Genomic DNA, 21730 nt, shown 5'->3' with positions numbered 1-21730 from the left:
AATTTTCATCATGAATTTGTTTTGGAGAGCTGAAAATTATTTCTCTTTATCTTATTTTTAAGATGACCTCATTATTGTCATTTGCTAGGAGGTAAGTAGAACTTCTCATCATGAATATAAAAAAAAAATAAGTTTCGGTCGCCCTGAATGATATCGATAAAAATTTTATCCCTACTTGGTTGTTTTTTCTAAACAGAGATTAAATACTCTGTTATACTATTTCTTAGCAACAAATTATGCGAATTATACCGTAATATTTGTGGGCCTGGGGTGCAATGGATAGAGCGTTTGAGTGCGCATCCAAAGGTCGCCGGTTCGAATACAGGACCCGGCAAACGCACCCCATCCGCCAACGTGCAATTAGATCACGTTGACCGGTTGGATCAGGAGATTGATATACTCCTATCCGTAAAATGGCCCACACGTGGTAGTATCTCGCAAGCCGCCCACTACTTCTCCGCAAGGGGAACAACAACATAATAGGGCGGCCGGCCCTGTTCCTAATATGGGACGTAGTGCCAAAATATTTATTTTTTATTTATTTTATACCGTAATATTTGCCAACAAAGTATATACTATTTGTATAGATATGTGCATATGTGCTTTAGATAAAGTTATGTTGCTCTACGCAAGCTCGTTCATTTTTGGATAATATTACTTGTAAATCGTTTAATGTCTAAAGGGATTTAGACGAATTTAGGATAGAAGAATACATCTAATGCATCTAATACACTGTACATAAAATTTAGTATGTAAAATGAATTTCCTGTATCAAACAATTGAAGTAAAATAATCAAAAATTATAAAAAGGACTATTCTTTAATAAAAATTAAATTATTCTCAGATATTCTCAAAAAAAGTCTTTTCCAATTGTCCCGAGACATTTCAAGACGAATGATAGGACATACAAAACATAACTCGATATAACTAAGGACATTTCATTGCGGTGAATTTGCCATCAGATGTCAGTGCGAAATTTTGGGCAGATTGGAATGAGGTTTTTGCAGTGAAGTGATGGGTGGTTGTGGACGCATGCAAGAAAACATAAATTGAGATGCGCAATTGCATTCACTGCACATGCACTGTACAACCTCGAGTCCCGGGAAAATTATGAGTTTATGATGGACAGCATTATTGATTATGAATTAAAATGTCACTGCGCTACACTGGCTACACTTTGAGGGAATTTATTGTACTTTGCGCAAATTTTAGTGTGAAAAATAAATGATAGAACGTACATAGATTTAATGGACGTGCATTAAAGGGGGGTAAATGGAGATAAATATTAGCTATCGTGAAATGGGGTGTATTAGGATCACTGAGATGAAATAGAATCAATGATATGGAAAATTTTTGTATCCTAACATTTCTCCACAGTATATGTATGTAGGTCAAATTCACTAGTCAGACAATTTGATGTTTTCTTAAAAATTCTTAAGATTTCTAAAGTTTTCTTAAGAAGAACTTGAGATTACTTAAGAACACTTAAGATTTCTTAAGTTTGCTTAACTTTTTCTTAAGAAAACTTACTTATTCTTAAGAAAACTTACTTAGACTGTCTGACTAGAGAATTTCACCTAATGTTTCCAGAAATATGGAGTTTCTTCTTTGGCAAATAAAAAAAAAACTAAAATCTAACGCTCTGGAACCGGAAATACAAAAAAGTCAATAAGATTTTCGTATTCAAGATTGAGATCAAGAATGGGTGGTGGGTGGGTGAAACCCCAACTATCACCTCAAAGCTGAGATATAGGTACCACTATTCTCACACACAACACAGAAAAAAATTATTCGTATTAGTCGAATGCGAATGGCCACTCGCGGAAATTGACAGTTTCACTGCCATCTATTCCAAAATAGCTATAAAGATGATTCTACTTGATGTAGGACTTTGAAGATCATATGCGCAGATTCAGCCAGTAAACGATGCACCACATGGCTTTCCACGTGGAAAACCACGTGGTATGCACATGTTTAGCGGAAGAGCAAGGCCCACCCCCTCAAATGATTCACATATTTCAAAACTTTCAATTAGTTGGTATACCACACTCGTGGCATACCAAATTTTAATCTTTTTTTTTACTTCAAACTTTTTATACTCGTTTGTGAATTTCCTAAGATAACTTGTAAAACAAATAAGAACACATAAAATGCAGTAACAACAATAAATGCATTTTGACTTAATTTCATTGCATATTGTTTTTTCCTTATAAATTTTTAACACATAAAAAGCTCTGAATATTTTCTCTATATTCTTGAAATTCACTAATTGTAAAAAAAAATCTTTTCACTATTAAAGAAACATAGGTAATAGGAGTGACGGGAGAATTTCAAGGTCATTATGCGCAGATTCATCCAATACACGATGCACCACGGGACAGCCCATGTGAAGCCACGTGTTGAATCAGTTATTGTAAAACTTAGTTTTTTTTAACTCTTTTGTCCAAAGAGAGTTAGAAAAATAATAGAAATGCCCCAATTGTGCAAATTAGAGTGAGAAAGGGTTAACATAAGATACTTTGTAGATACACTGGGTGATTGAATTTATCATAATTTACCTTGTACATAAGACTACATGTTGGGTGTTGCTGGTTTAAGTGATTTCCTTAAAAATTTTTAGCCATACAGAACTGAATGAGTCTCTCTCAGCAGCTCAGAGAGAGAGTCCGGAGACTAACACCTCCTGCGCACTGCAGCCCATATGGGCCTAGCTCTGAGAATAACATAATACAATTTTTGATGGAACGTTCCTAAATCGCTTGTCACATAAGTTTTGAGAAAAAAAAATGAAAGAAAATTAATAGGGGAGACCGGGGCTAAAAAAGTCACTTAAGGGTTTGGAAAAAGCCTAAAATATCATATTTCCTAGCTAGATAGAACAAAATGATCTGAGAAAGAGTTGGCAGTAAATTTTCTAAAGAAATGAACTATACATTTCGCGTTATCTGTTTGGGAAATATGATATTTTGAGCTTTTTCTAAACCCTTAAGGGATTTTTTTAACCCCGGTCTCCCCTACATATATTATTTATTTATGTAATAATTTATTATTATAATTGAATTCTACAATTTTTTTAGTTAAAAAATTCTCCTAATGAAGAGATTGTTCTTAATGAGTAATTTTCTCCTTCCGGGGGCGTCAATAGGAGATGTGGGTTTAAAAGAAAAGAATCCTTTCGCAAAGCTTTCGGCGTTTCACCACGCCTTCCTCAGTGGTAAGATTGTCAATTATTTGAACCCTTACCAATAATCTGCTTTGCTTCTCTTGGCATTTTACATCGGAAGGGAATTTTCACTTGATTTCTCTCAATTTTTCCTTTCTTTGCGGAGCGAACGCACAGTATAAAAAACAATCAAGCATAACGGTCGGACGGACGGAAAGATTTTTGGCGCCACCAATTTTTGAAATGTAGGGACACTAATTCGTGCTTATCCCAAGTTTGAGCCTGATCTGACGACTTTGCATTCAAGAGTGTACATTAATCAAGCGTTTGGCTTAGTAAAGGTTGAAGTTTAATATTTTGAGTCTAAGGTAATCAACATTTTTTTTAATTAAGATAAAAAATTTAAAATTTAGTAAAATTAAAGACGTGCTCAAATAAAGTTGCTTAAAAAATAAATAAAATATCAAAAGAGTAATTATATTGTGATTAAATAATCTGCCATTGAATTTCACGGAAATACTTTCACTACAAAATAACTTTCGTTTTCTTTTTTATGTACTACCTACTTTTTGACTACGAGCAACAGGTACATAGATAATAAAGGTATGTTGGCGTTTAACTGGACTTGATAATGAGAATTTCCCTTTCATTTTGTCGGGCAAACATGCGCACTGTATTATGTATTTATTTATTGTCCGTCCGAAGGATGCTCCAATGACAACTCAGAATTATGTAGGGGAACATGGCCCAATTCCGACCTTCTAAGGTACGCACAGAATGAGAAAAAATGGTATAAAACAAAAAGCAATATTCTTAAATTTGGTACCATTTTAAAGTTCTTTTAATGTTCTTTTAACTCCCGCAACTTTCTACATTTAAAGTTTTATCAGTTTTAAGTAATAGTGGATTGAAAAAGGCCTTAAGAGGTCCTAATTGGATCACGTTCCCCTATATAATATTAACCCTTTCGCCTCCATTAGGTCATACGCTAATCTAAACATTTTTTTTATCTCCTGATTTATTCACAATCTGTATCATTAATGTACAACAAAGAAACAATAAAATAAGTAAAATTATTTGTCGGTTTCTTGATTCATTATTCAGAATTATTTAGTCTTTTACTTACTTTACGTTTTTTTTTAGTAAAGAAAGGATACACTCAAGATTTTAAAAAATTACAAATTCATGTTTCCATGTAAAATTTCCTAAATTCTTCTTTTAATTTAACTGACCCTATTCCCACGATTTCTGTAAAAATAAAACTCAAAAATTTCGTTTGAAATGATGTGAAAGTTTTTTTTTAGATTTTTTATTTTAGATTTTAGATTTAGATAGATTTATAGATTTTTTTTTCAATAATAAAATTGAAAAAAATATGCTTGTACATAAAGTGTAATCCCAGCCCTAAATTTTATCTTTTTACCCCTTGATTGGTTGAATTTATGCATTTGACATTGAAATGTTTCTCGCCACTCCTACCTCTGGGTATGGTAATGCCCCTAGCACCTGAGTGGCCAGGTGTAACCGCAATATTCACCCTAGTAGTCTCATGGATACGTCCAGATGGGCAAGTATTGAGAAACTCAGGATTCTCACAAATAGGGGAGAATGGGGCAAAAAGCTGATCAAGAATTTGAAAAAATCTCCAAATATCATATTTCCCAAAATTAGATTGAGGGGATTGAAGTAAAAATGCCTAGAAGGCATGATCGATCATATTTTGCGCTAAAATAAATACAGTAATCCCCGCTTAATTACATCTTGGTTAAGTTCTTCTACATTAATAATTTTTAATAAAAAAAATCACGCGCATTAATTATCTATAAAATAAAGAAAGGTCTGTTTGTTGGTGAACGTCGTTCCTACTTTTCTATACAAGGTAAAAATTGAAAATTCTTATTTTTTGCATTTGAAACGTCCCTTTGGTACATATCGATCAGGCTCATCGACGAACCTACTGGTACGGGATGACCCAAAAATCCATTCAGATTTGCTCTAAAATCAACAGGAGAGCCAGAAAATGCAAAAAACTGATTTCAGTCAAAAATATGTCTAAACTTCAAGGTAAAAATTGAAAATTCTTATTTTTTGCATTTGAAACTTCCCTTTGGTACATATCGATCAGGCTCATCGACGAACCTGCGGGTACGGGATGACCCAAAAATCCATTCAGATTTGCTCTAAAATCAACAGGAGAGCCAGAAAATGCAAAAAACTGATTTCAGTCATGACACCAGTCATTGGATGAATGACACCAATGCACCCATAAATCTTTCTCATATAAAATATTTAATTCATACCAATATTTTAGATATTCTTTCGATATCTATCTTCCATTAAAATTTTATTCATTCTCCAAAATTTGCGCGAAGCGCAATAAATCCCCGAATATAAATAATATAAATTTAAATATAAATTTGAATATAAATTTTATTCAATTTCTTAAGTATGTAGTTTTTCTTTTCTAATGCCAGACAATAACAAAACAACGCAAAAGAACAAGGTTTATATTATTTTTATTTAAACTTTTTTTGCTATTGAATCGTCTAAAACAATAAAAGAATTTATAATTCATGTTTTTTCTTTAAGATTTTTCCTTCTCTGGAAACAACCTTGAATTCGTCGTAAAATGTCTTTCCCACAGAGCATTCTTCGTCAATGTGAAGGTAGGGCCCAGTTGGATCTGAAAGATTTTTTTTTAATTAAAAAATTAGATTGAGGGGATTGAAGTGAAAACGCCAGGTGACAACCAGGCGCCTCCACTGTGTACTTTCTTATACATACTCTCCATTGGAGGCCAAATGCAAACATCTGGCGATGCAGGAACGCCATTAGTGGCAAAAGACGTCCACAAGTCAACCATCTTCTTAGCCATTTTTGTATCTCTCTCATTGAGATTCGTTACTTCCTCGGGCCAGGGGAAGAGGTAAATGTTGTCATCTGAGTGAGCTACTCCACCTTTGAAGGGATACTTGGACGTATCCTCACCGTAGCCATGCCTCGTGTGCTCACCTTCGTAGTCAAAGGTGTAGAGCCAAGTATTCTTAGGATTAACTGAAGCATTCAACATTGCTTGCTTCAAGACAGGAGCTTTAAATCCAAATATATTGCCAATATCTATCATCCCAGGGAGCATTTCAATTAAATCTCCCCTCATGATGGTTTCTTCGTCCCAGAGAAAATTTTTCACAAGAAATCCCAACATTCCTGTAACATCCGAAAAATTACTTTCAAAACCCGCAATGAAGAGTTGAGTTTCAATGAGTTTGAATATGTTGTAGTGTTTGTTGGATAAGCCATAAGTATTTTCAATAAAATCATAGAAAAGCATAAAATTATATCCGGCATCATGCTTTGTAACACCCGTCATCATAGGAAGATTTTTGCGACAACGATTGTTAATGTAAACATCATCCCGCGGGGGGCAGAGGAGTCCCGATGGACAATCCAGGATTGGTCTATTTCGTGTCCCGTTTGCACAGTGAAAGAGGGTCTTAACATCCATTTCCATTAAGCATTTTTCAACTTCTTCAATTGTTGATTTTTCCGTGCACTTTCCTGAATTAATGGCGGTCTTTCGAGCATCCCCAATGGGATCTTCAAATGTTGACCATGAGCAGAAAGCTCCCCCAGATTGAAGGATAACACCATGGAGGAGATCTTCCCTCACCAGAGGACTCATGCTGAGGTAAGAGGCCAATACGGCGCCTGCCGATTGCCCAAAGACAGTAACTTTGCTTGCATCTCCACCGAAATATTTGATATTCTTTTGCACCCACTCAAGAGCCAAGATTAGGTCAAATATAGCCGCATTCCCGGGAATTGTTTCACTCATTGTACAGAGAAAACCAAGTGGACCAAGACGATATTGAGGCACAACCAACACAATATCCTTTTCCAATAGATAGTTTGGTGGATGACAAGGGGCACCTCCTTCTCTAAAGGACCCACCATGAATGTAAACCATTACAGGGAACTTTCCCTTGAGATCTGGTGAGAAAACACAGAGACTCAGACAATCCTCAAGTTCAGGGTTGAATTTATCCTCATCAGGAATGTTTTGATAAAATGAAGCACTTGGAAATGTTCGTCCATACTCCGTGGCATCCTTAATACCCGTCCAAGGAGCAATGGGTACGGGTTTCTTGAATCTGAGCTTTCCAATAGGTGCCTCAGCGTACTTTACTCCCAAAAACTGAAAGAACTTCCTCCCAGTCCATGCGGTAGTGCCTTGAGAGCCCCTTAAGCTTCCCAAATGCGGGATAGTTGCAATAATTTTTGCCAAAACTTCTTTTCTAGATGCCATTAATTCAAGTTTATGAATTCACAAAAATTAAAATAATTTCTTTTTTTTTACGGATTTTTCAATTGAACCACTTTTAAAATATTTCAAATTATTCTACACAAATTTAGGACACCTTCTGTTTAAAATTCACAGCAGCTTACCTTTATAAAGCTTTTGAGATTTAATTAGTCATTAACGTAAGAGAGTCAAGTACTTAATGAAGCGCGGATAATAAAATAGTAAATGGACTATAATAAAGTTCTATTAAAAAACTTCAATGGTTGTTTGTTTATATAATGGAATATTATGGAATTTATAAGAATTATTCAGAATAATTAAGACGGGAAGAGACTAAAGCTTATTTAGTGTAAATTCCTTATTTTTATTTAAATTAATTTATTGAGCAACTGAAAGTTTACAGTCATAGCTCATGTACAGCTAGAAAGCTTTTCAACATTTCCGCAAGATTTTTAAATAAAAAAGCTAAAGAAGAATTTCTTAAAAATTTTGCTTGCTTTTAAAAGTAAAAAAAATGAATAAAAAGAAAACTAACTTACTTAAGAATTTAAAATCTGTTTTATTGTCATTCCATTTTTTCTGCTCTTACAATCAACTCTATGCTGCAGTCAGAATTTTTCTCATATAAATTGAAGTCTTTACAAAACATTCCGCAGAAGATTAAATTCTGTAGTCAGGCGCAAATTGATTCAGCTTTATCCAAGAAGTCGCATAAGATCCTCGAGCTTTCATTCAAGAGTCAAGTAAAAGATGTTTGTTCCTCTTAAGATTTCTCTTCTCCTTCGCAACAACCTTGAATTCATCGTAGAAATTGTCGCTGACTGAGCAGGTCTTATCTATGTGGAGGTAAGGACCAGCAATGTCTGCAAAAGAAACATAATTTAGTTTATGTTAATGCTGCATAATTCTTTTTGCAACTTACTCTCCATTGCAGGCCAGTTGGGAACATCTGGTGATGTTGGGACACCTGTGATGGCAAAAGACGTCCACAGATCAACCATTTTCTTTGCAATTTTCGTATCTTCCTCATTGAGCTTTGCTACCTCCTTGGGCCATGGGAAGAGGTAAATGTTATCATCTGAGTGCGCAACACCTCCGTCGAAAGGATACTTGGACGTATCTTCTCCGTATCCGTATCTCGTGTGCTCACCTTCGTAGTCAAAAGCATAAAGGTATGTAGGTGTTTTGTTGCGACTCAAATGGTACTGAACTTCTCGCAGAACAGGTCCTTTGATGACTAAAATTCCACTAAGATCAAACAAGCCATCAACCATGGCGTAAAAGTCTCCTTTCTTCCTTGCATCAATATCAAGGAGAGCCATAGTTGCTAGCGCCGAAAGTGCTCCAGTTTGCTCATCAGAACCCAGAATCTTGCATATTGAGTCAACAAGTTGGTATTTATTGAAATTCCTATTCTCATAGCCAACTGTGTGCATAAATATGTCACACAAGCCAGTCATGAGGAAGGTAGCATCGTGCTTAGCGATGCCAGCTAGTAGTGGAAGGTTTCGTCGTCCTTTCCCTTTGCGCATCAACTTGAATGTGGTGTCAGCTATGAGATTCGATGGTCCTCCGATGGTAATACGATGCCCTCCAATTGTATTAATCCCATTTGGCGTACCTGCTGCCATGTGTGACATAAAAGAAGCCACAAGAGTCTTTGGATCTGCCTGCATCAGGAAATCGTTTACCTTCTCAATTGGGGCATCCTTTGAGCAACCACTCCTCCTTGCAATATCACGTGCATTTGAAACGCAATTCAAATCATAGCACCATGTTGCGAAGGATGCGCTCGATGCAAGGATAGCCTTAGAGAAAAGCTCCTCCCTAACTAGATCACTAAATGTAAGAACTGAGAGAAGCGTCGCCCCAGCAGACTGTGAAAAAGCAGTAACTTGCTTTGGATCTCCACCAAAGTGTTGAATGTACTTCTGAACCCATTCTAAGGCTAGAATAACATCCAATGCTCCAGCATTACCAGGAATTGCGTCTGACATGGTTGAGAGGAAACCAAGTGGACCAAGACGGTACTGGGGTACAACCAAAACAATATCCTTTTCAAGGAGATAATTTGGTGGATGCTGAGCTGCAGATCCCGTAAAGAAACCTCCACCATGAATGTATACCATGACGGGTTTCGAAGCAGTGAGATCAGTTGTATAGACACATAGATTAATACAGTCTTCTAAGTCAGATGTAACCTTGTCTTGAGGCAGGGCTAGAATGTTATTGTACGATGGAGGTGGTGTTCCGTATTTTGTTGCATCCTTAATACCTTCCCACGGTGCTATTGGAACTGGAGCCTGTGAGAACGGTTAATAAACCTAATGATTAATTCATTAAAGTCTGTGCTTGTTAACTATAAGCCTAGTAGTTTGACCTTATTAACGAATTTATGTTAAATCCTTTAACCAACTTATCTTATCAAAATTAAAAAAAAAAACATAGAAAATTGTAAAGTTTTTTACACAAAACTTTGAACGGAATTTTAAATTAAAATATTCAACACTCAGGATAAGTAGATGACCTAGCTTTTGTAGATAAGCTAGTTAATTCAAACTGCCTACAACTGGTACAAACCTTAAATCTTCGCTCTCCAATTGGTGCTTCGGCGTACTTTACACCCAAAAACTGATAAATTTTCCTCCCAGTCCAAGCTCCTGTTGTTGTTGAACCACGAAGGCTTCCCAAGCCTGGGAGATCAACAACAGGATTTTCAGATGTCGAACTCATCCTGCGTAGTTCGTGGAGAATTGACCTACGCCAGGATATCCCATAAAATCTCTTCACAGCGTGCATTTTTACACAACACTTCACAAGGTAACCTTCTTAGTTCGCAACAGTTGACGTAGTGTGCTTCCCAGAGATGTGAAGTTTCTTTTATATCACTCCTAGTCGTCATGCCCGTAATCCCGGCAGAAGAAAATTGATTACGTTATCGGAATTTGAAAGATCACATAAAAAATTGGTAAGAAAAGTGCGAGAAAGATTAGTTAATTCTCTTGGGATTTATAGGTCGAACTGAGCGGAAAGAAAGTGTGGACTTTTTGATCTATTAATCATTCTTCATAATGTTGGTTGCTCAAATTGGGTTCCTTCATACAGAGATATCGAAGAAAAAAAAATTCTTCTAATATTTTCTTCTTTAGTCTAAATTAATCCACATTGAGATATTTCGTTGGAGCTAATTTGATTTGTTGATTCAGAAGCTTCTTCATAAAGTAAACAACACATTCCTGGAATGACTTCCATATACCCCCTGCAGGTGTTTTCATTAACAATTCTGAGCCTACCGATAAGAGATAATGCCTGAGAATCAGGTGAGTAAACCAAATTGATAAAATTCAAAAAATATTGATAAGATTCAACGAAACGTCCCACAACAAAAAATATTTTTATTCAATAACTCTGCCGTGTTTATGATGAACCTGAGCCTGGATGTCTTTCTTGTACTTCTCAGTGTGGTAACCTTCGCGCGATAGCACAGTGAACTCATCCCGGAAGTCTTGTCCAATGGAGTCAGATTTATCAATTTTCAGGTATGGCCCGACGACTTCTGCAAAGAAAATCGGAAGAATCCTTTTAGAGTGCGTTGTCTTCAGCACGAAGCCGATAAATCTCCTTGGATTATCCGCGATTAGAGAGACAGACAAGTCGGAATTAAAGAAAAAAAGTTTTTTTTTGGCGTTAGTGTTCCCATGGAAAGAAATCTATGATTGCATCATCTTGGTCTCGTTTTGTTTTTTTTTTAAGACGTGTTGAACTCCAAATTCGAGGGAGCGAGTCAGTCTAGATTTTTTTAAATCGAACTAGAAATTTTGGAATGAATTTGAACATTGATCTTTATGCAGTGCTGTAACGGCTGAAACTAATACTAACAAGAAGCAAGAAGTCAAATTCCAGTAACCTGCTTATCTAATCAGACTAACCTGTCATAGCTGGCCAAGACGAAATTTCCGTACTTTGAGGAACTCCTTCAGATACAAAAGATGTCCAAAGATCAACCATCTTTTTGGCAATTTTTGTATCTTCCTCATTGAGTTTTGCTGCACTTTTAGGCCATGGGAAGAGGAAGAGATTCTCATCTGAATGACTAATACCTCCCTCAAATGGATACTTGGTAATATCAGCTCCATACCCAAATCGTGTGTACTGTCCTTTGTAGTTAAATGTATAGAGATAGGTTTGGTCTGGATTGAATTTTGCGTTTTCTTGCACAGCCCTAAATGTGGGTCCTTTTATGAAGAGAGCATTGCAGATGTCAAAAAGTCCATCTAGTAGAGCATAGTAGTTCCCACTTGTAAGAGCTTCCTTTGTAAAGACGCTCTTAGATTGGTAGGCAACCATAGTGCCGGTAACTTCATGCGTTCCCAGGATGCGATTGTAGAAGTCGAGAAAATCAAATGAATTGAATGCTTTGTTCTCAAAACCGATTGTTTCTTTGAGGACATCGTAGACTCCTGTCATGAGGAAGCCTCCGTCATTTTTTAAAACTCCCGCCATCATGGGTAGATTCTTCCTACCGCCACCACTCGAAAGGATTTTATATGGTGTGTCTGGGAGGAAACCAGATGGGCCTCCAATGGTCATCCTGTGGCCACCAATCGTCCTGATACCATTTGGTGTACCTGTCACCAAGTACTTCATGAAGAGCATCACGAGACTTTTTGTATCGAGTTTAAGGAGGAAGCTATTGAGCTCCTCGATGCTTCCTTTTGGATTAAAGCCACCTAGAATGGCAATTTCTCGGGCATTCTTTGCAGGATCGTGATCCCATGACCATGAAGCAGAAGATCCTCCAGACTGCAAGATAATACTCCGGAAGAGATCTTCTCCAGCAAGAGGGCTATAGGTGATGGCTGATAGAATTCCAGCACCAGCAGAGTGCCCAGCAACTGTCACCTTCTTTGGATCTCCGCCGAAATATTTTATGTTTTCTTGCACCCATTTTAGGGCTTGAATTATATCCAAAGGACCGGCATTTCCGGGCACGGCTTCAGTTTGTGTTGAAAGGAAACCTAGTGGACCAAGACGGTACTGTGGAACAACAAGGACAATATCCTTCTCAAGAAGATAGTTTGGTGGGAACTGACTAGCATCGCCTAAGAAAAAAGAAATATTTTTCTAAAAAATTGAAGCCAGAACTGTTAAGACGTTGAATATTAAAAAAAAATAATTTGAATATTTTGAATATTCTAAACTTTAAAAATATTTCAAAAAATAGAGCAAGAAAACTATCATTATTTTCAAAGTAATTATAACCTAAGGTAATCTTTCCTACAGATTATATTCTAATGAGTTTCATTCTGTTTTCTAGGAAGTAAATAGTATTTTCCGCATTTTAATGTTTTTTTTTTATCAGGAAAGATTAGTCAACTATTCCGTCTTTGGGAATAATATTTCATCTGATATGAAGGGCAAAATTCATTTCAGAACTTTTGATATCTTATCTGTCCCTTTAGATTGATTTGCTCAAAGCTTTCATATTGAGTTTTCAATAAGTTTAAGGTCAAGAGATAAATATAATTTTTGGATTTTAACTCTGAGTAAAAGACAGATTTTAGGATATCCAAAACGAATGTTTTTAAGAGGTTTTGTTCTATCACTAGTCCCACCTTCAATAAATCCTCCACCGTGAATGTAGACTACAACTGGCTTAGAAGCTCCCAATTCATTGGAATAGACGCATAAATTAATGCAATCCTCTAAATCCTTTGTGGGTTTCTCAATCTTCTTCAGGACACCATACATAGGGCATGGACGTCCATAAATTGAGGCATCTCTCTCCCCTGACCAAGGCTGAACCGGAACAGGAGCCTAAAGCATAAAAACTACATTTCAACAAATTTAATTTTAAATAATCTTTCTCTGTACCTACTTTGAACCTGAGTTCCCCAATCGGTGCTTCTGCATACTTAACTCCGAGGAATTGGTAAATTTTCTTGCCTGACCATGCTCCTGTTGTCGTCGAACCACGAAGACGTCCCAAACCAGGAAGTTCAACAACAGGATTCTCCGCTATAGAGCTCAATCGCCGAACGATTCCTCCGAAATTCCTCAAGTTCTTAACGGCGAACATTTTCAAATGGCTGGCCGATGGTAACTGAAGTCCACTTGCTTTGCAAAAGCTTAATACCCGCGGGTATCTTATCGTGCTCAATTAGCACACTTATCACGGTGGCCCCTTGCTACCGGCATGAAAAGCTCATTGTTCCCCTACGAATGCAATTCTTAGGTAATAACTCTCATAGAAGGCAAATAGCTGTGGGGCTCGTTACAATTTATTTTTCAATTTTTCTTTTATTTTTTATAAATGCAATAAAATTTCAATTTAGAAAAAAATCATTTAAATATGCTGAAAAAAATTAAAACATATTTTAATATGTAAAAAAAAAATGTTCACAGAATTTCCTAAGAAAAACTAAAAAAAAAAGAAAAGATATTTATTAAAAAAAATAATGAAATATCTTTTCTTTTCATTTTATTTTTTTTTTTAATGTAGAAATTTTGTTTCATTTTTTTGCGATTGTTTGCCCCTCGAATATTAATTAGTCGGGTCTCTTTATCAGTGAAAATCCTAGTTTGGCCACATGGGGGTAGAGAAAAGAGAAAGGTGTTATCGGTTTTATCAACATTAATGTCAAGTCATTCCTTGCTAATCTTTTAAACAGATTTTTTAATGAAAAAAAAAAGAAGCATAAAAAACTTTAATTTCAAGCAATAAATTTTCTACGTCCTTTCCGTCGTTGGGCCCAAATGTTATCAACCAAACTTTCGTCTTAAAAATAAGGATTATACGACGCACCATTTGTGCACAGCGCAATCGACGCCAATGGTAACGTATCTGCCGGTTATGGGGATTTATGATTCACAAGGTGTACGTCATCAATGCGTTGTAATTTGATTTAGCAGTTGAATTAACGTGGTGCAGAAATTAAAGATTTGTTAATCTTCTTATTAAATTTTGCATCCTATAGGGATCATTTTAGCTTATTTCTTACAGACATAGCTTTTGTATACCGATTAAAATCTAAAATCCTCAGATCGGTCTTAAACTTGATATTTTAATGTTTTTGTGTTCCCTACTTGACAGGTTTCTCAAAAGTTATTTATCTGAATTGGATTTAGTCAAAATCGTTCAAGAGGTTAACAATTTACTTTAAAAATGTGTTTTAGAACGCCGAATTGGATTTTGCCGTTATCCGATTTAGAATTTGGATAATTTTATTGATTATAGTTTAGGCTATATAAGTCCTTATGTAATGTAACAGCTGTGAAACATAAGACTAAGAAAAAGAATAGATATGTGATTTAATGAATTCCTTAGAATATGTGATTTATTAGCTTTCTAGCTGCTAAAAATGGCACCAAAATTGCAGAAAATGGCCATTTTGAATTTATAAAATATCTAAATCTGATTAATTGTTCTAATATTACCTAAAATCATTAATTAAATCAATCAAAACATCTTTTTTCCAACAACAATTTTCTATAATAAAGAATATTCAAATCATAATAACACAAATTTAGTCCTGATCTCAGTAAATCTAATTTTCCATTGATTACAATAGTTGCTATTCTTTAATATGAAATACTAGCCCATAAAACCGTTGAAATGTATGGAGTTCAAACCTAATTTCACGCGTCGCAAGCTTATTTATTGAATAAATGTCGCTCTTCTGTTATACTGCTACACGAATGTTGTGGGATGTGCTAAAAGGTGTCTTGGGTAAGTATTCACAGACACATTAACTGTTATAATTGGTGGAGCATCTTTGTCTTAAGATAACAATTTTTTTCCTTGAGATAAATTTTATTCCACTATATCTGAAATTGCAAGAGGAATGGATTTTATATATAAATTTTAATCAAACTTTTTTTTTATCTTTTGAAATAGCTAATTTACATTGGTGTCTTATTGAACATTTGCCAGCTAGTGCGATGTGGCCGTGTGGCCTAATGGATAAGGCGTCGGACTTCGGATCCGAAGATTGCAAGTTCGAGTCTTGTCACGGTCGACCCATTAACTTTTTTTTTGTATTTTTATCTTTAATTTTAATTTAAGGAATTTTTTGTTTCATTTTGGTGAATTTCTTCACTCAAAGATGTTTTAAAAAAAAATCTTTTGAAAGTTTTTGAAGTATTTTTGCCAAGTTTTAGAGATCTTTTCACCCTAATTGTTAATTTAATCAACTTATTAGCATTAAAGGAGTTTTTCCATTTGCATTGTGAGAACTTTTCTGACTTTATTTACAACCAAAAGCTCATCAAATCGTGGCAAGGGAAGCTTTGTATTACTCCAACCGTGAGCTTACTTTTATTCTCACCCAGTAAACTCTTCCGTGTCAGCTGCAAGAACCACAAGCCAGTGTTTAAATATTTTAGAATAAACTCAACGTGTTGGCTGCTGTACAACGCCTTCAATGTGGTTGTGGCTTAGTCCCGGAGACGCTTTAAATTAATTAACTATTCGCACGCTTAGGAAACCCATTCAGTTTGGGGTTTATGTGGAGTGGTTAATTAAATTGCGAGGATTACATTTGATTATATATTCGAAAATAATGCGTACATATTTGAGAATTAAATTCATGTACATTTAGAATTTTTGTATTTAAATAAACAATAAACTTTAACTATTTGCAAAAATAATCAGGTTTAATTTTATTATGTATAAATTATTTCCTAAATGAATGCTTTCATTATGAAATCAAAACTTCTCTCAAAACTTAATTTAACTACAGACTTTGGACTTAAATCTGGAATTTACAATTCAAGACTTTATCCAAAAGTTTGCAGAGAGCATTTTTAAGAAAAGTTTTTTTTTATTATTTTTTTTTAAATACCTTGTCAAAATTCATTGAAAAAAGGTAAAAATGACGTCGATATTTGCATTTTTTAAACAAATTTTAACTTTAAGTTTATTTTTATTGTGTCTCAATGGAAAATAGTGAGTCTGTTTAGATATTATTAAATATCTTTTGTATCTTTAGAAGATTTAGTTTGTCCCATGAGTTTCTAGTTTCCTTCATATCGTGTAGAAAAACTACGAATTTTTCTCTATTAGCCGCCCCCTAATTTATTCATTAAGAGAACAAAGTCAAATTGAGAGCAAAAGGTTAAATTGAGGCTATCGTCTTCTAAGAGAATAACTTAAGAGACAAGCTGATAGGCAGGCAGGTGGTTTGAGCAACGTGGTTTGGATGTATGTAGGTGAATGTCCTTCTTTCGGAGCTTTTACCCCAACAAAATTCATCACACATAATTCATTGTGAACTGTGATAGACCTAAAAACTAGCTCCCATAATTTTTTTTACCTAATTATAAGTCACAAAATAAATTTAATCTCGTAAATTTATGCTTTAAAGTGACGAAGAAATAAAAAAAAATAGTAGGAATAAAAATGTCAATATTCCTTATCATCAACGATGTCATTCGTTGGCTTTTCTTGCATTGAATTTTCTTTTTGCCTAATTTTCCTGGAAAAGTGAAACTCTATGGGGGAAAATTAGGAAAGAAAAGTTGTTGGTTCCCTCTGTGTTTTTGCCCACATCCCGAAGGATACGTGTTATTGTTTCTATGTATGAATTCCTTTTATTGGAGCTTTTCCGCTCTTTTATTGTTCATTACACATTCCCACAGTTTTTCTATTTCCTACAAATTACTTGGAGATGTGTGTGTGTGTCGGGGGAGGGAACAGCTTCCAGTAAATTAGATATAGAAGAGACGTCCCATACCCAATTTTCTTCATGCGAGTTTTCATGGAAATATGCATGGGAGATGTGACAAAAAGAATTTTCTTTTATCTACAATGAAACCCCATTACAGTTCTGATGTAACACTGAAATGTGACAATTCTTATTCATTACATTGTTTCGGGGAGGAGAATGGAAAACTCCCCCAAAACCAACCCCTCAAGTCAACAAGGGTAGAAGTGAGCTACAAGTTTCTAAGTCGGAGATTTAATTAGAAACTTGCAGCTTCCTTGTTTCAACCATACATATTCCTTGGTATGATGGGGGCAAAAAAAAAAGCTCAATTGATGAACATCCCCGACAACGTCGCAACTTCTTCATTTTCCAGCACCCTCGAGCTTTTCTTGCTACACCATCCCAAATGACCCAATGAGAAAGAAATTAATGAATTTTCGTTCATTATCTTGTACTTTGGGATTTGTTGTTGATTCTCCTTTTTTTCTTTCTTCAAGATATAGCTATTTTTCCTTTTTTTCTGCAAGTTTTGTCCAAGGGGAAAAATTACCCGTAGGCGTGACCTGAGCATTTTTGTAATGTAACCTTTTTCTCCTTTCAAGAGCAGAGATTTAGACCGCAAAGTGTTTTTTTTGTTTTTTTTTTCATATCGAGATGGAAATCAAAAAATCTCTGGCGGTATTCTGAGATAAATATAAAGATCAAAATAAAGAAAAAAACCAAGATTTGGTATTCTACTTTAAAATTCCAAGAAATTTTCAGGATAATCTTGGAAATTCAAAATATTTCAAGATTTGGTATTCTAAGATAGAGATTTACGGTAGAGCCATAACCTAAAAATCTTGTTTCTTCATACAACTTCCAAGACTTTTAGTATTCTGAGATACGAATCAAAATCAAGATTTACAAAATGAGTTGTGAAAAGAGAGTTGGATAAAAATATTCCAAGACTCTGTATTCCACGATAGAGATTTACGGTCTTATTATAACGAAAAATGTCTTGGATTTATGTGAAATTCCAAGACTGTTCAGAGGTTGCCTGAAAACTTGGTTTTTAAATGAGGTAAAGGCAAAGTAAATTCGCTATGGGAAATATGAAAACTCTTGAACAAATAGGGGATGGAGATGCAAAATGACGAGTTTTTGCCGGATTTGTGTTCACTCCATCTTGCTAATGATAAAGTGACCTCCGGATTGGGGATCTCATCCCCGGATTGTCACATCCTGGACAATCCTGGGATGATGGTGCAAAATTGTGGTTTTTTCGCCGGATTTATGGTCACTTCCCATTAGTAATGTTGGAGTGACCACTACTCTGGCGAAAAAACCACAATTTTGCACCAGCATTCCCTAATTGTCCAGGATGTGACAATCCGGGGATGAGATCCCCAATCCGGAGGTCACTTCATCATTACCAGTGAGAAGTGACCATAATTCCGAGAAAAAACAAACATTTTTGCACAAGCATCCCAGGATTGTCCAGGATATGACAATCCTGGGATGAGATCCCTGATCCGGAGGTCACTCCATCAATAGCAAGAAGAAGTGACCATGATTCCTACGAAAAATTCAAATTTTTTCAGTAGCATACCCATCATTAGGGGTACAATTACCACCAAATTTTCATAATCTGGAGGCAGAAAGCACCTCTCTAACAATAATCATTCCATTCCCGGAGCAAAAATGCCTGGGAATAATAGCCGAAATTTTACAATTAGGGCTCCTAGATGTAAATAGTCATAAAGAAGAAATTCCCATAAAGTGTTTAAATTTCGTTCAATTGGTATCCGAGAGCGAACGAGAAAGCGCAATATAAAAAAATAATGCGTTAGAAAGAGATATCGCTAAAGTTTTCTTGGCGCGAAGCTGAAACCAAGAAACTGACAAGTAGGATAACGCAAATTTTGATTTTACTTTCCTGGATAATTCGTCGTAAAGTAGAATACCGACAGTCTTGGTCTTTATTTTGATTTTTATCTTGATGTTGAAAGGTGTCTCTATCCTAGAATACCACCCCTCCTTTATGAAAATAAAAATTGAACGGTAAAAAGAAAAGAATGTTGATTAGAATTATTCCCATGGATTTACTTAAAAATTCAATAGCCAAGACTAAATTATATTTCGTATTTCCTTTAATACTATAGTGTAAAACATATTAAGTACATACCTATTAGCCTATTAAAAAAATGCTTCAATTTTTTTTGAGTAAAGAATAATGTGATTAACACATTAAAATTCTAAATATTACAATTTAAAAGTTCTAAAAAAGAATCAAGTGAAATGCGTTTAATTTTGTAATAAATTGAGTCAAAAGAATGATAAGCTAAGTGAGGTGGATGACAAGGAAGACATAAAGCATTCATTTTGTTGATTTGTTACTCAATTTTGTGATAAAAAAAATTCAAATGAAATTACATGAGGTTGATGGGATGTATAAAAGAGCCTTAAATATATCGCAAAGGCATCATTTCGTCTGAAGGTGCTGTTGAATAAAGTATCTAGAGATGAAGCTTTTCTGCATTGTCGTTCTAGCTATTCTGCTTGATGTCTTTGACGGAGCAAACGGACATGTGAGTATAAAGAAAATGGGTAGAGATTTATTTGTTTTGCTAATAAAGCTTTGGGGTTGCTTTTCTAGGGCAAACATCCAGAAATAAAGAGAAATAAAACTGAGATATCACCAGCAGGACGAGTCTACGGTGGATATCTAGTTCGCCAGGATGATCCACAAAGGCAGGGCTTCACTGTTCGAATTACCTACTACTTACACGGCACAACGGCAGATGATGCTTGTTCAGGAGCCATTATTACTTCAGAATGGGTTATAGCAACAGCTTGGTGTCTTGAAGCCCCTAATTCTGACGATACTTTTGACGTTAGGATTACTGATTTGCAAGGAACCCGATGGCAAACAACCCTTACGGAGACTGTTTTAAATCCGGATTATGACAGCAATACCCTGGTAAATAATATTGGAATGGGAAAAGTTGCTGATCCATACACTTTCAATGATTACCTCTTTCCGGTAAGTGAAGGTGGTACTGATTGGTATAACGACTACTTTACGGGTGAAAAGTTAAACTTCTGTGGATATGAAGATGTCTATACCGTCGATACGTATCTTATTGAAGAGCCAACTTGCAATACCTTCGTCCCGTGGAACCGTAGGAGATGTGAGGCAGCTGGCTTAGATCTCACTAGTACGGAGTTCTGTGCAGCAAGCTCGGACTATACAATTGTTGCTGGTTGCTACTACGACTTTGGCGCTGTCCTCGTTTACTACGATCCTACTGATGGGACATCCTATGCGTATGGCCTGGCATCCTACACCACTCCCAATGTCTGTACAAAGGGTCCAACTGCTTACCTCAATTTGGTCTACTACAACGCTTGGATCGAAAGCGTTCTTTCCGACTAAAAGACGTTTAAGTCGATAAAATTATAAAATTTCAAACATGAGAGCCATTGCTCCAAAATAAAATTATTTAGCTGCAAAATATATTTGAGTTTCCTTAGAAAGAAATTTTTAATTGGTAAAAAAAGTACTTCCCTTTAAAATCTCTTTGAAGGAATTTCATTTGCAGCATTGAATTTTTCTTTAGCCATTCATCGTCTTTTCATTCCCCACCCGAATTCCCAGAGAGCCATTGGTCTTGGAATCCGAAAAGTTTAACCCCATCGCATGGAAAAGTGCTCAGGATAGCATTTAGGGGGATTCCTAAGAATGTAATTAATGGTTTTACGGCGAAAAGCAAAAGGAATGGAGCAGAGGGGAAACCTCAAAAAGTTCATTTGAAGAGCTTTCAACTTTTTACCTCCCATCCATTCGTGACTTTTGCATTTATATGGTGTAGATTCCATTGGCTCTCAAAAAGGGATTCAACAAAGACATACCAGGTGAACAAGCAATGAAAATCCTTCAAATGAAAAATCATTCCCAATTGTTGGCAATGTTGGCTTTCTTCATTTTAAGATAGGATTGTAAAAAAATTCCTTGTGGTCTCTTTTTAAAATTCTTTTTTTGTGCCTAAATCTAATACTATGACGTCACCATAGTGTGATTTGCCTTTTTTAATCTCATAAAAGGACGAACTTTTGCCAGATTTTCCATTCTGATGAAAATAGAAAGTTTCTCTGGCTATTCATTATTATTTTTTTAAACCTATAAAAGATTAATCGTGTTCTATTCCCAACGAGTAATTTTCTCACACAACAGTGACTCAACTTCTTTCTGGTTATTACACAAACTTTCTAAAGCCAAAGAACTATCATCCATAAACAAGGGATATTCAACTATGAAATATTTTAATTTTTTGACGATTCATCGGAATAATGGCAAATATTTCTTTTAGATAGACATGCCTTGCTAAAACCTAATAACGTTTTTCAGTATAAAATTAATACTTTTTCGGTTTAAGGGGGGTCTCTTGGGAAATCTGTTAGAATTTACACATTTTTAATGTTGTCATTTTCTTGGGGTTTTTCTTAAACTCGGATATCCGATGATGGTTACATTTGTAGCCTAGTTATTGAAGTGTAAGAAAATCACTTTTCGCC

At 35.4% G+C, this 21730-nt stretch overlaps 4 protein-coding genes and 1 non-coding gene across 6 annotated transcripts in view; 2 read left to right on the top strand and 3 right to left on the bottom strand.

The window, feature by feature from the left end:
• Window positions 1–21730, bottom strand: part of LOC129795542 (histidine-rich glycoprotein-like) — a 446033-nt gene that overhangs the window by 375506 nt on the left and 48797 nt on the right. Inside the window, exons 1-3 of one of the 2 annotated variants that reach the window (XM_055836928.1) lie at window positions 10047–10316; window positions 8389–9769; window positions 8006–8329 (exon numbers count right to left, since the gene is read on the bottom strand). The exons of the other annotated variant lie outside the window; for it this stretch is intronic. Of the exons in view, the coding sequence (XP_055692903.1) occupies window positions 8199–8329; window positions 8389–9769; window positions 10047–10265 (1731 nt within the window). The 5' untranslated portion in view covers window positions 10266–10316 and the 3' untranslated portion in view covers window positions 8006–8198. Of the gene's footprint in view, window positions 1–8005; window positions 8330–8388; window positions 9770–10046; window positions 10317–21730 lie in introns of those variants that run through there. 2 annotated transcript variants of the gene reach the window in all.
• LOC129794450 (glutactin-like) lies at window positions 5698–7469 on the bottom strand. Its single transcript, XM_055835201.1, has 3 exons — window positions 5948–7469; window positions 5776–5846; window positions 5698–5709 (listed from the first exon to the last, which is right to left on the bottom strand). Exons 1-3 carry the CDS (start codon window positions 7467–7469, stop codon window positions 5698–5700), a joined length of 1605 nt encoding a protein of 534 aa, XP_055691176.1.
• Window positions 10797–13565, bottom strand: LOC129795535 (glutactin-like). Its single transcript, XM_055836919.1, has 4 exons — window positions 13345–13565; window positions 13082–13283; window positions 11396–12568; window positions 10797–11022 (listed from the first exon to the last, which is right to left on the bottom strand). The coding sequence occupies exons 1-4, from the start codon at window positions 13543–13545 to the stop codon at window positions 10862–10864; spliced, it is 1737 nt and encodes a 578-aa protein (XP_055692894.1). The 5' UTR covers window positions 13546–13565; the 3' UTR covers window positions 10797–10861.
• On the top strand, window positions 15412–15484 carry Trnar-ucg (transfer RNA arginine (anticodon UCG)). The gene has a single exon. It is a non-coding gene; the product is annotated as a tRNA-Arg (tRNA).
• On the top strand, window positions 19648–20670 carry LOC129795676 (transmembrane protease serine 2-like). The gene is made up of 2 exons (XM_055837141.1): window positions 19648–19743; window positions 19812–20670. The coding sequence occupies exons 1-2, from the start codon at window positions 19678–19680 to the stop codon at window positions 20589–20591; spliced, it is 846 nt and encodes a 281-aa protein (XP_055693116.1). The 5' UTR covers window positions 19648–19677; the 3' UTR covers window positions 20592–20670.

The sequence above is a fragment of the Lutzomyia longipalpis genome, chromosome 4, assembly GCF_024334085.1.
Source record: "Lutzomyia longipalpis isolate SR_M1_2022 chromosome 4, ASM2433408v1".
Lineage (NCBI taxonomy): Eukaryota > Metazoa > Arthropoda > Insecta > Diptera > Psychodidae > Lutzomyia > Lutzomyia longipalpis.
Note: the sequence above shows the minus strand (reverse complement) of the source record. Positions and strands in the feature narration are given on the sequence as shown.

Coding starts and splice junctions, on each gene's coding strand:
- LOC129795676 (XM_055837141.1), top strand. CDS start 19,678: ATGAAGCTTTTCTGCATTGTCGTTCTAGCTATTCTGCTTGATGTCTTT. Junction 19,744..19,811: donor TTGACGGAGCAAACGGACAT/GTGAGTATAAAG, acceptor TTGCTTTTCTAG/GGCAAACATCCAGAAATAAA.
- LOC129795535 (XM_055836919.1), bottom strand. CDS start 13,545: ATGTTCGCCGTTAAGAACTTGAGGAATTTCGGAGGAATCGTTCGGCGA. Junction 13,284..13,344: donor TTGGGGAACTCAGGTTCAAA/GTAGGTACAGAG, acceptor TTTATGCTTTAG/GCTCCTGTTCCGGTTCAGCC. Junction 11,023..11,395: donor GTCTTGGCCAGCTATGACAG/GTTAGTCTGATT, acceptor TTTTCTTTGCAG/AAGTCGTCGGGCCATACCTG.
- LOC129794450 (XM_055835201.1), bottom strand. CDS start 7,469: ATGGCATCTAGAAAAGAAGTTTTGGCAAAAATTATTGCAACTATCCCG. Junction 5,847..5,947: donor CATTTGGCCTCCAATGGAGA/GTATGTATAAGA, acceptor AAAATCTTTCAG/ATCCAACTGGGCCCTACCTT.